This window comes from Doryrhamphus excisus, chromosome 14 (genome assembly GCF_030265055.1).
Source record: "Doryrhamphus excisus isolate RoL2022-K1 chromosome 14, RoL_Dexc_1.0, whole genome shotgun sequence".
Taxonomy (NCBI): domain Eukaryota; kingdom Metazoa; phylum Chordata; class Actinopteri; order Syngnathiformes; family Syngnathidae; genus Doryrhamphus; species Doryrhamphus excisus.
Genome location: NC_080479.1, coordinates 10,568,509 through 10,582,413, shown reverse-complemented (window position 1 = coordinate 10,582,413; position 13,905 = coordinate 10,568,509). Strand labels below are relative to the sequence as shown.

The 13,905-nt window shown below is 40.4% G+C and overlaps 1 protein-coding gene across 4 annotated transcripts; it reads right to left on the bottom strand.

The window, feature by feature from the left end:
• Positions 1-895: 895 nt before the first annotated feature.
• LOC131101612 (cholecystokinin-like) lies at positions 896-13,559 on the bottom strand. Of its 4 annotated transcripts, none has more exons than XM_058046907.1 (6): positions 13,376-13,559; positions 10,170-10,244; positions 3,824-3,938; positions 3,585-3,725; positions 2,960-3,001; positions 899-1,349 (listed from the first exon to the last, which is right to left on the bottom strand). In XM_058046907.1, exons 3-6 carry the CDS (start codon positions 3,936-3,938, stop codon positions 1,207-1,209), a joined length of 441 nt encoding a protein of 146 aa, XP_057902890.1. In that variant the 5' UTR covers positions 10,170-10,244; positions 13,376-13,559; the 3' UTR covers positions 899-1,206. The 4 variants fall into 4 exon arrangements, with proteins under 4 accessions (XP_057902892.1, XP_057902890.1, XP_057902891.1 ...); XM_058046908.1 differs by lacking the exon at positions 13,376-13,559 and adding an exon at positions 12,114-12,298; XM_058046909.1 differs by lacking the exons at positions 10,170-10,244; positions 13,376-13,559 and adding an exon at positions 4,296-4,776 and having other exon boundaries at positions 896-1,349.
• Positions 13,560-13,905: the final 346 nt, after the last annotated feature.

Sequence of the window (13,905 nt, the reverse complement as noted above, 5' to 3'; positions counted from 1 at the left end):
ACCTTTTTCTCCAGCATCATTATTGCCTTCTCAAAACAGAGTGGCCCCGAGTCCACCGGGATCTTTTTTACTTGAGTTAGTGTCAAGTGACACGACAAGAAAACACTTTCAGTTGCCCCTCACTTCCTGTTTTACAACAACAAAGCAACAGGGACATCTATTTTGGAATGACTGGTGACTTGCACGGCAGGAGGGGACTACACTTGACCTCCACCAAGGACATTTTGTCATGCACAAGTCTCCGAAAAAGTTAGGAAAAATGTTCAAAACAAACCACAAAATATTGTCGGAGCAACAAAACAGTTTTGGAATAGTCATTTTGTCCAAACACGTTCATTTTGGATGGTTATCCAGTAGATAAAGTATGCTTAATCATTTGTAGCAACCCTTTCAAGCCCATCAAAATGTAAAACAGGCAATGATGATATTAGACAAATGAAATATACTGAACTGCGATATCATTTTGGAAACGTTATGCTGTTCATTAAAAATTGGGTAATGGTAGTATTCCAATTGCGGTACATCACACTATAAATGAGGTAACCTGATCACCTAAATGGAATCAACATCAGCAACAAATTGGCACTGTAATGTTAAATATCAACACAATGAAAGAAATCAAATATGAACTCCTATGATTTTTTAGAAATGTGAAGATGATTAATAATTGTGAAAAATTGACTGAAATGGAAAAAAAAATGTTAGAAAAATATGACATATTTTAAAGGTTAACACACACACACACACACACACACACACACACGTGATGGAAAATAATGAAATGCAGCTGTAGTTCCTGTTTTATATTGATGTTCATCATATTAGATGGTTATGAGAGACTTTTTCTATGGATCGGGAATGAATGCGGGAAGAAAGGAACGAAAAGTTCACGACACAGAGCCATGACAAAGGTCATCTGCCTCGACCAGATGCGCTGAAACTGTGAGAAAAAATAAATAAAATAAATGACAAGCAGTCATATATCAGTTTTATTTTTTATTCATCTATAATTCTCAAAGTACCCTGACACCACATTTCCCCTTTCCATTCCAAATGACAAACACAGTGGTGACCGAGTGGCAAAAAAGTGGCATATTATGTATATTGCATTTAACAGTACATTAACAAACAAATTCCTCACACACTAAGTACACTCTTACTGAGAAGGGAACAGTTCCTTCCTGTCTTGTTTGTTGGTTCTTGCTTTTACGAGGAGTACTCATACTCCTCTGCGCTGCGCTTGCCAAAATCCATCCAGCCCAAGTAGTCCCTGTCCGCTATCCGGTGGTTGGCGCTGCTCAGGCCTCCGCCTCTGCTGTTTGCTGCTGACGAGTTTCTGCGCACGGAAGCTAAGAGGAAGGAGACGTGAAGGTTGTGTGACTTAGTAGGCAACGGATGAGCTTATTTGTCACATATTTGTTTTAATTCCTAAGCTTATGAGAACATGGCATGTGTGGTCATACTGTATACAGTACAGCTTTTATTGGCCTGCTGCACTTGGAAGAGATTAATATAGCAATACGTGTATTTTCATGGATATGGATCCATGGTAGGTGAGGAACGTGAAAATGTGTGCCGAAAACAACACACGACACGCATTCACCACATACATGTACTTCTAAAAACCCTGCTTTGCCCCGCTAAAAGGGATTAAAACAGGGGTGGGCAAACTACGGCTTGGGGGCCGTCCCGCCCAGTGTTTAAATGCCCGTTCTTTCCAAAGTATTTCATTGAAATTTAACATACAACCTGGCATCATGGCTTGAGCCAACCTTTTAGATGGTTTAGGTAGCTTTTTTTTCATCAATTTGGTGATTTGATGTGGTCTGCTGTTTACAAAGTGCTCCTAAAAAAATGACATAAGCACATATAGCAGATTGCATGACACTTTTACAGATACAATAATTCCAGGCGGACTTATCGAATTATATGTATAAAATATATAGCCTGGCCCACGGTCAATTTTGTTAAATCAATGCGACCCGCGAGTCAAAAAGCCCACCCCTTTCTTAAACAGCTGTTTCATAATGCCAGTCCCCATCGTAGCACTCCTACTGGAGTTGACGTTAATGCACTAATGCATGCACAAGTCAATCATGTTAATGTCATTATGGAAATGTGACACTTTCTGATGGTTGACTGATGCATTGTTACAGTTCTGTTACAGATATGACCACAACATTAGGTACACATGCACAGGATAATGACATGCCATATACAAGAGGATAGTGTCCAGATAATGGACTGCACTATTTCCAATACAGTACTCAACATGCAATTTGACTCTCCATTTTGTTGCATTTTCCTGGTATCAGTTTCAGGTTTGGTCAGACGGACTAGAATGACATAAATGACTAGATATGATCAGTTTTTCTCGTATTTTAAATACAATATTACACCTCATGTTGTTGCCTTTTCCAAAAAGTTTCAGATTCTAGTCTCCTAATCTTTATGTATTTTTTTTTTTACCCTGAGAGAAGCAGCATTTCTGCGCACGGAGATGCTGCTTTCACCCCACCCACATCCTCCTACGCAACACACACACACACGCACACACACACACACACTGAGTTCCCCGGTGTTGCTGAGAAGATTGGCTGCAGAAGACTCGACAACGACACCTCCCACACTGAAACATGCAAAGCGAACAGCGAGGAACACGACTCCCTCCACACACACACACACACACAGAAGCCTGAGGAGACGCATATCAATGTGACCTTTGACATTTTATGCTCCGTTTGATAAAAGTATTGCCAAGTCTGCTTATTCTGTGCCCGGAGTTGACATAATGAAATAATAGAAAAGAAAAACTTTGAGTGTGTTTTTGCGTGAAGCCGCTACGTTCCTCACAACGCTGTGAGAACCCAAGAGTGTCAAAGTGATGAGGAAAAAATCTGGAATTTTTCATCAAGTGAGAATGACAGAGAAGGCCGTAAAACAACGCCAATACACTTACTTTGTTGCTGCATCATTGCTTTCGGGTTTGACGCTGTCCAACCTCCAAATTCAATATCAAAATTTGCAATTAAAAAACAAAAAAAAAACAGAAAAATAATTTCCGTTGTGGAGTTAAAATCATGTACCCTCACAGTAACTGTTTTTTTTTTTATTTAAACAAAATACAAATTAGACTTTTCTTTGTCAGTTCTCCAAATTGTGCAACTTGTTTTTCTTAGAAAGAATAGAATAATGAATGTAAAGGATGATCTCAAAAGTACATATTTTTTCTTTTGGTCAAAAGAATACTGAATGTACTTTACAACAAGAGAACATCAAATGCTCTTTTTTGGGTGGCAAAGCAGCAAAAAACTCTTGACTTTTCATCAAGTGGGAGTGAGAAAGAAGATGAGAAATTGGCCGGAAGACATTAATACACTTTGAAACCACAAAAGCTTTCCGGGGCCACTAATTCATTTTGCAAAGCTGCCTGCGCACTGGTGCCAGTAATTAGGGAGACTGATGTTGAGTGTGAGGGGTGGGTGGGGGGGGGGGGGGGTGTCAGAGAAGAGCACTTGTCTCCTTTAATGAGAGCATGTGACAAATATTGTTGCTTCATATCTAACAAATAAACACACACACACCTTTCCTGGAGGAGATGAGTCTTGCCAGGAGCTCGCTGAGGTTAGCCCGAGACTCTGCATCCTCCTGGGCCAGAGAGAGCTGGGGGGCAGAGCGGCTGTGTCGCAGGTGAGGCTTCACTGAAGTGTCGGCTTCAAGGAGGGCTGCTCCACACACACACACACACACAGGTGTACACAAACACACACATAAAAGGCAGATGTCAGATATGGAAACTCCCGCTATGGGAATATCAAGGTACCTTCTTGAGAGGGGGTACGCTGGTCCTCGTCTTGGAGTTGGGAGGAGAAGGGGATCCCCAAAGAGCTTGTACATAAGACCACCAGCACTACACACACACTCAGCCCTACAGTCATCTGGAACACACACACACACACACACACACACAAGTTCACTCCAGTCTGCATAAGCTTGATGAACATCTTCCCCATTCTAATAACTATAATTCATTCATTTATGAATTAAAAGCGCATTACTATTGGCATGCAAAGTACATGAACAATACCTATTATGCCATAATATAACCCATACATATATTATTATACAATATTGCTCTGTAGGTTTAAAATAATGCCAAAAATTATTTTAAAAAATATTTTTGCTACAATTTTTTTAAATATAAAAAAATACAAATAAAATAAAAATCGAATATATATTTAAAATATACAAAAATGATACAGTAAATAATAGAAGAAGTAGGATGGTTTTCCTACCTTGAGAAAATAGGTTTGGTGCGTTCAAGGGAGCGTGTGAGGAGTGAGGAGAGAGCACTTCTCCGCCGAGTGGAAAGGATGCCCCTTTTATACTCTCCCTCCGCTCTGCCTTGCGTGTGTGTCTACATGTGTGTGTGTGTGTGTGTGTGTGTGACCATAAACTGTACTATGTATTCCCCAATGTGTGTATGTGTATGTGTGTGTGTGTGTGTGTGTTGCCACTAAGGCTAATATGGTTGTGCATGTTGCAACGTCAACAATACAACCAATGGTTTTTATTGTCTGTTTGCGCATCATAAACGCAACACAAGGAGTCATCAGCTTGGTGTGTGTTTGAGTAGTGTTGTAAAATGAATCATCTGCATGAAAAGTACAAGTACACACACACACACACACCCATAGGATGAAAAAGTTCTTGGTTGACATAACAGCTCAGACGCCATCTTCCCAATGTCTACCTCCCACCTTATCACCCCCTCACGCTGTCTCTCTCCAGCCATGCAGGATAAAGCCCCCCCCCCCCCATCGATCACCCTCTCACAGCAAATCATTCAGCCCTAATCAATGGCTATTGATCAGCTGGAGCCACTTCATGTTTTTATTAACAAAGCAGACAACCTGTTGATGGGATTAGCCGCTTGTCTCCTCTTGAACTAACACATACCTGGAAGTGTTTGTACGCCATATTTCCGCTAGGAACGGTCACCCGGACGACCTTGTCAGGCAAGGTCATGCACACACAAGGATCATAAGCTCAGTCACGTACAGGGAAATCAGACCGGATGAGAAAGAAATGAGAAATGCAAGAAATGAACAGGTGTCAATTAGTCATACAATACTGTTGAAGTAGGCCCCCTAGTGGCTCTGAGGAGAATAAACATCTGATTGGGCCTTCACTAAATCCGTTTGAGGTGGTGTCATGACATCATTGATGCATCTCCACATGTTGGTTCTTAAGCCAAAGAAAAAATACTTATTAGAGCCCTCTAGGCAGGAACTAACACCCCTATAGTCACCTTTACACTCATATACTTATATATATATATTTATTTATTTTTTGTTTTTATTTATATATATATATATATATATATATATATACATACACACACTAGGGCTCAAAAGTTTGGGATCACTTTGAAATGTTTTTGGCCAGTCTGACATATGGCTTTTTCTTGGCAGTCCTGCCATGAAGTCCAGCATCCTGAAGACGCCGCTTCACTGTTGATACTGACACTGGCGTTTGACGGCTACTATTTAGTGCAGCTGCAAGGTTGTCTTAAACTACACACTCTCAGATATTTGTCTTCTTGCACAGTTGTGCATCGTTTTTCTGTCCTTGTTAGACCCAGTTTGTGCAGCTCTCTGAAGGGAGTAGTTAACAGCATGGTAAGAGATTTTAGTTTAGATTTTTAGATGGGTTTTCTAATAATCTATTAGCCTTATAAAATGATGAACTTGGATTAGCAGCCATACCAGGAGATTGATGCAGAGGACTGACAGTTATTGATAGTAGGCCTCTATGCAAAAATGTACATCCTTCTTTGAAAATCATCTGATTCATTTTAATTGTTTGTGAAATGGATACAAAAGTTTGTGAAATGGAAAAAATGTTTGTGAAATGCACGAAAATGTGTTTTTCTTTGGAAAACAAAGAAATTAGCAGGTGATCCCAAACTTTTGATACTTAGCTATCAATGTAACATTACTGACATCTAGTGACAAGCAAAGACTACTACATACAGTATCTACTGCATATCAAACAGGCCGGTTGAGACACACAGTCTCGCCAACGTGTCCACCGACCGGTCAGATATGCCCTGACCACGCCCCCAGGTAAGCATCTGGGAGGCAACCAGACCAGATGCCCGAGCCACCTCATCTGGCTCCTCCCAATATGGAGGAGCAGCGGTTATACGACAACTTTCTCCCGGATGAAAGAGCTTCTCACCTTACATAACTCAAAGGGCGAGAGGCCATTCGCCCTACGGAGAAAAGCATGCATTTGTGGCCCATGAAAACCCCAACAAATATGAATTTGGAAAAAAAACCCATACAATTTAGAGATTTGTCGGACATACAAAAAATATAGAAGTATTTGGTTTTACTTCAATGGACAGAGTTTAGTCATCTGAGATGAGTCATGAAAGTGAGATCGTGATCAGCCAAAGTTGCATAGCGCAAAGAACAGACATTAAGATAAAAAAAATCTCTTTCATCATCTGTGCAGCTGACGATGACGGCGGGAACGCCCGCAGGACTTCCTTTCATTCACTTTTTATTTGCATTACATGCATGCCTTTGCTTCAGCAGCGGTGCCATTCCAGACACGCTCCATGCAGTGTGGGAGGTGAGGCCACGGTCGTTTTTGATCAGAATTAATTAAGCGTGCGGTGTAGGAGGGATGCCTTTTTGACTTGATGTTGGATTTATACGCTCAGCACGCTCTTCAATGGGCACACCAGCAGAGTTCAACGAGATGACATAGCAGACATATAACATAGACATATGCTTGAATGACCATGTGCATCAGTGAGTGTATTTAGATTGTGTGTGACTTATTAAACAGCTCTCCAAGGGCTTGCAGCACACAGCAGGACTCGGAGGTTTAAGGTTAAATGCTCATTAAAAACGTCTAATTGGCTGGAGTGGCAAAAAAAGTGTTGCTATAAAGTGTAGTCATTCCCCCTACTGGAGTTTAGAGTGGGTGTCAACATACTAAATAATGCAAACATCTATTAAGATATTTGTCACAGCAGCGGCATCTCATAGGAGCGTTTGAGTGGAAGGTCTAGTGTATGGGAAGGGGCCTTTTAATAAACGAGTCGTTCGCTCATGCAGGACATGTGTCGTGTTTCAGCGTGCTCAGCGTGAACATGTTGCAGAGAACACCGAATACAGCACCCCCCATCTGTTAGCAAGCTATAGGAATAGCAGTGTGTGAATTCTACAGGACCCACAACATGTTTACTTCGCATAAGATCTTTGCTAAATCATATATTCAACTTTTGTTGTTAAGTTTTAATGACACTTAGTCACACAAGTCAGAAAGTTAGAAGGATTACATAAAAAAGTAGAGAGGTACTGCATAGGCTAATGTAATTCAAAGCACGTGTTACTTTTTAACTTTATTCTCTCTCTGCTCACAAAAACATATTCCACATTATTTTATAATACCAAAATATTTTTAAAAAACACTCTCAAATATCATGCCTTTTGTCTAGTTTTCTTATTTCTAACCCCTTTTCACACGAATACAACTTTATTTTGGATTATTATGGCGATCATAATATTAATCCCTTTTTTTTTGCACAAAATATGAATTATGTATGACAATTTTTTCCACAAAACTTGTTTTTTAAGCAGCATTATGCAACTATTTTTCTTATAACTTTTTACAATTTGTAATATTATGACTTGTTATAACTTTAATGGTGTTATACTGGATGTAGATATTTATTATCAATATATTTACTGCCATATTAGTTTTTTTGTATTATGGCAACATTTTCTTTACTCTCTTAATATCATGTCTCTTTTTGTTTTCAGATTTTTCACACAAATCATTTTTATTATTACATTTTTGTAATAATAAATAATACCTACAATTGGGTGTACCCAGCCTCTCACCTAAAGTTTGGTGGGATAGGCGCCAGCATACCCCCGCGATCCTAGTGAGTATAAGCTGCATGGAAAATGGATGGATAAATAATACAAGCTTGCTTAAAGCAAGGTCCATGAAGGTCTGCTATGATTGGTTTGATGTGGAAGAGCATCATATACACCCAAGCAAGCACTTTTGGGATTGGAGCCAACATCAGTGATGTATGACCTTGCAAGTATTCTGGGCAACAATCCTCACAGAAAGGCGGAAATGATCGTGCTAAGTCAATAAGTTTGCTGTATAGATGTGATGGCCATATGTTTCTACTTCCTTCCTCCAACGATGCATCAATAAAACACCTCCACTGCAATTGAACACTCTCAGTGCACGCACACCTTGTGACGATTAATGCCAACAAGATGGAGCACTGCTGCTGTGAGGACTCCCTGAGATGGTCCGACAGCTCTCGAAGTGCAATGAATTCACTCTCAAGTGCTTTAAGCAGAAGACGCCACGCCGCATGCAGAAGAGCGAGTCATCTGCATGCAGACTTGTGTGACGGAACTGTCGCATGGCCGGGAATGATAACAACGGATTACAGCGTATCTTTAAGCAGATTGATATCCTGCCATCTAATCCTTCCTTATCATCTTGTCATGGCCATCCCTGTAAAACATGAGCATCTCCACGTAGCGGAAATTCATTCATTCATTCATTTTCTACCGCTTTTTCCTCACGAGGGTCGCGGGGGTGCTGGAGCCTATCCCAGCTGTCTTCGGGCGAGAGGCGGGGTACACCCTGGACTGGTGGCCAGCCAATCACAAGGCACATATAGACAAACAACCATTCACACTCACATTCATACCTATGGACAATTAGAAGTCGCCAATTAACCTAGCATGTTTTTGGAATGTGGGTGGAAACCGGAGTACCCGGAGAAAACCCACGCATGCACGGGGAGAACATGCAAACTTCACACAGAGATAGCCGAGGGTGGAGTTGAACCCTGGTCTCCTAGCTGTGAGGTCTGCGCGCTAACCACTAGACCGCCATGCCGTAGCGAAAATAAAGTGGAAAATAATATTAAAAAAGCGCGTGGGGAATGCATCAGTCGGGCGTATTTGCTTCAAAGCCACGGTAAGGCCACACATTTTATCCATAAGGAGACTAAGGGCACAAGAATGTCTTCAAACACTAGAAAGTTCTAGTGGCAATGAATCTGCTGGAGCGATGAACAAGCAGCAGAGGTTTCCACGGCCCAAATGCTAGAGGCTACATCCACTCTGGATGAAAACAAGAGCAGTAGAAGAATGTTTTTGTGGACAAGAGACGTCCCTGGGCTCAGTGGAGAGCAATCACTTAGTAATTAAGCCAGAAACTTTAGCTCTGCTGGAATCAAAAGGTTCTGCTGAGGGTCAATACTATTGATTAGCATTAATGAAGCCATTGTCTCGGAAGCTTTTTGCTCCACGTTGGCCTCCTGGTGTCTCCTTTCCTCAGGTATTCTACTACATGAGGTCAAGCAGCGGGAGGGGTTCAGACAGAAGACTGGGTGACGCGTGCAGGAGCCACAAAAGGAGTGGAGAATCCATCACACCAGTAGTAGAATCATGACCTAGCACGCCAACAAGCTGTTAATCACCTATTACCTACACATGCACAATCAAAACAGTGTCCAAAAATATTATTGTCGTCTTCCACTTTCATATTCCTCCAGTGTGATTTTTATGATGTTGTGTGTGCAATGCAATTGGAGTTTAAGGGTTAAATAGATATAAAAGAAAATACAGCACACATGGGAGGGAAGAGGGAGCGGGACTATAAAAACATATTGATCATATATAAACTGGGGGTGATGTTTGCACCGATGTAAAAGCAAATAACCACCTTGTAGCGTGCATCTCTGGAGGTCTTTGCTTGCATGCTGACAACAGCTTCCCTGCAGCTTCCAACAGCGCCGAAACTGCCTTTTTAGGTGACATACGACACTCCAAGACACCATCTAATCAATGCTTGTTTGACAGCTAGTTACAGTAAGATGTATTACCGCATCCGGGTTGCACACAGGACGCCTCCAATTAGGAACCCGGGACACCTGAACGCTACTCGATGCATGTCTTATACTGTCATCGTGACAGATGCATGCTCACTCTATTAGATACACCCGCGCAGCCCAATGCAATCAGGTTCATATATACAGTAAGCAGAATTGTATATAGCAGTTCAAATGTGGACGTGTTAGTGATATAACCGTTTCATTTCGTGGTGCTCACCTCGTCTGCCGTAGGTCTTGGAGAATCACAGTCAAGTTATTCACAGTGATAAAGAAAACCCTCCGGGAAAGGGATCTAAGGGAAACAAAAGTGGAGACAATGTTAAAGAAAAATAACAAAAATAAGTCAAGTATAAAAAAAATATCGATCTGATACAATATTAAAAACAATGACAAAATATTACCAATAATAAAATATACCCACTAAATAAGTTGAAAATATGGAAAAATAATATTAATGCAATTATTGGAAAAATAAATATATTTTACTTAATTCGGAATGTCCGATAATTATCGGCCCGATATCAGCATAAACGTGTAATATCGGTATTGGGTTTTTATCCCGATAATGAAAACCATGTTCATTCCACCACAGGAGATATGTTACGTTACACATATTGTTATCAGCTGATATCGTTATCGCAAACAGAGTTGGTCAATATCGGTTTTCATCAAAAAAGCCAATATCTGAAAAATGAACCCCATGTAAAGATCAAACCCAAACATCAATAAATACGTTGTAATACACCAATCAAGAGGTTGATATATGGTTCAAAAAATGACACATTCTGTATTTCTCTTGTAGCTAACTAAGGTTAACCACAATTCGAAACACTAAAGCCATGCTAATAAACATACAGTACTGTTAAGTCATATCACCCAAATTAAAACAGGATTATTTTCAGAAAGACACTAGTGTACCTAATGTTGTGTCCTAATTTAAACGATGTGAGCGGAGTGAGCAGCTCTATTCAACGTGTGTGTGTGTGTGTGTGTGAATATTTTTTGCATCCAATTAATCTGATGAGGGTTCATTAAATCGCTATGCCTCCCAATTAAAGCAGCTTTTGATGAGAGTACGGCATGAAGAAGGGAGGCCTTGCCAGACACACAACAATCACCACCGTGTTAGAAAAACTTGGCCAAGAAACACACCCTTCGTGTGCTTTTAAAATGGATGTGGAAGGGGTCCAGAGAGAAAACTTAGCACCTCTCTTGTCTCATACAGCACCTTGTGGACATTTCCTTACCTGTGTGTGTGTGTGTGTGTATAAAACACACAAACTTAGCTTGTTGCAGCCCGGTGCAGCCTCTATAGTAGGTGGTATTGGATGTGAATTATAAATGACACTGTTGTGTGCATGCGCTCCTCTCACTGAGCAAACAGCAGCATCACACAAAGTGTCAAAAAAATGTGTGCCAACTTTATGGTGTCTTGTTCTATCTGCAGGGGTTGACACTGAGAGAAGAATTTCTCTGCTTTTATAGCCTAGACGTAACAATGAATCACTGCAGCCCAGCCCAGAAAACCATGCTTTTTGCTTTATACGCGTATTTATGAGCTCTCATCTCCCTTGATTGTTTGCTCCAGATGCTCCTGTTTGAAGTTCTGTTTTTGAGTGTAGTATGAGTTTTTGCATAGTAAGTGCCAAGCGAAGGTGTGAGTGCGGCAAGCTGTGACTGTGATGTTACATCACTGCTGGTCTCTTTAGCCTCATTTGAATAAGCGACGTTTTTTAATAACGTCTCACACCAGTGTTAGCGTGGAAAAAATGAATGCCAGTCATCTTTCGGCCTGGTTTCATGAACACTTGTGGAACGCTCGGCGCAGAGGCCTGTGCATTTAATGACTTTGAACGTCGCTCTCCCTTTGCCAGGGGATAATTCATTAGCTCAGTGAGAGGAGTCATGTGATATGAATTTGGCAATTAAAGGATGAGACTCCTGCAGCACACTGTCTGCTGGGAGAAAGCTGAAGGGACACTAACTGACACAGGAGACTATTCATTAGCATACTTAAGTGGCCATTTATCATAATAAAAGCATTTCTTTAGAGACGAAATCCTAATAATAGTTAAGAAATCAATACCATTATGTGTCACTTTTAACTGTGGCTTACTGTTAGTGTCAAATAAGCTTCCATTCTGCGTTTTTTTGTGCTCACGTTAGCTTGTTGGCTATTCCCGGGATCATGGATACAACACATATACAGTAGATGGACTGGACTCTACCATTTGGTTCAGGGGTCGGGTGAGGGGGAACAGTTCCACAGTGAATCAGATAATCACCATTATTCACATTTTTTTAATCTGCCTTTGCACCAAATTGTGATATGTTATATTGTTATCCTTGTAAGAAATAGCGAACAAAACAATACGTCTCTCCTTCATATTCCCGGGATCACGGCGGATGACATAACATACAGTACAGTAGATCGACGGGACTCTACCATTTGATTCAGGGGTAGGGTGAGGGAGAACAGTTCTACACTGAATCAAATTGAAAATAAACACCATTATTCCATTTTTTATCTGTCTTTGCACCAAATTGTAAAGAAATAAATACAATTATGTGTCGATTTGAACCGTGCATTACTGTATGTTTCAGACAGGCTTCCATTTTGAGTTTGTTTGTTCGTCTGTTAGCTAGTCGGACTCTACCATTTTATTCAGGGGTAGGGTGAGGGAGAACAGTTCTACACTGAATCAAATAGAAAATAAACACCATTATTCAATTTTTTATCTGCCTTTGCACCAAATTGTAAAGAAATGAATACAATTATGTGTCGATTTGAACCGTGCATTACTGTATGTGTCAGACGAGCTTCCATTTTGAGTTTGCTTGTTCGTCTGTTAGCTAGTTGGCTATTCCCGGGATCACGGCCGACTCTACCATTTAATTCAGGGGTAGGATGAGGGAGAACAGTTCTACACTGAATCAAATCGTAAACAAACATCATTATTCACATTTTTTATCTGCCTTTGCACCAAATTGTGATATGTTATATTGTAATCCTGGTAAAAAAAAATAGCAATCAAAACAATACGTCTCTCCTTCATGCACAGCTAATTGAGGCTAATCAGTGCCGACACACTGCTGTGACAACACTAGGGCTGCCTTACACACAAACACACACATTTGCAGCAATATGACTATTGAATGTGTGTGTGCATTAAGATGAATATATCTTATTTCTGTCTGGATAAGCAGATGGGACCTGTTGAGCGAGCACCTGCTCTCATATTAGTCGTTTAAGAAGGTCTGCACAAGTCTGATTAGTTTGCTCTGTCATGACATCAACTGCCGTTATCATCCGACTAGCCAAATAATCCAAATAAGACGGAACCTCGCCTTAGAGCTCAGTAAATAAAGTATGACGCACTCTCTCCGTTTAGAATTGAAGATGATGAGAACATTTTACTTACTTTTTTTTTAAAGTAGAGTCATGCTTTTGGTAGTCCTACCTCGCTGGGAATGTGAATTAAAATACCAGACTTGACGTCAAAAGTAGGAAAAAAGAGGAGGATGCATTCTTAGGATTAATTCTATTTACTAATATAAACAGACAAGACACTAGAAGCAAGCATACTTTTATCATTCTGTTAAGCAATGGTCAAAGCCTTGAAGTGCTCATTACTGCCCCCTATGGGACCGGAGAACAATGGCTATGCATCTGTTGTTTTCTTTTAATTAGAGGTCTGTTAGAATTTGATATATTATTGTTTTGGTTCTATCTGTTGCATATAACCGTTTTGAATTTGGGATGTTATATTTCTTTGAAATTACATGTTTTGCTTTTTATTTGTAGTTATTACTTTTTTTTTCCATTTGAAAAAATTTGAATTTTCCATACATGGGCAGTAACGTGACTTAGTTTTTACTCACACCACCAGATGCATTCAAATATCATGAGTGGTCAGCACCCAACAGCTTTATCCACCTCTGCATGCGCTTGA

Coding starts and splice junctions, on each gene's coding strand:
- LOC131101612 (XM_058046907.1), bottom strand. CDS start 3,938: ATGACTGTAGGGCTGAGTGTGTGTGTAGTGCTGGTGGTCTTATGTACA. Junction 3,726..3,823: donor GCGTACCCCCTCTCAAGAAG/GTACCTTGATAT, acceptor TGTGTGGAGCAG/CCCTCCTTGAAGCCGACACT. Junction 1,350..2,959: donor AGCAATGATGCAGCAACAAA/GTAAGTGTATTG, acceptor CCTTCCTCTTAG/CTTCCGTGCGCAGAAACTCG.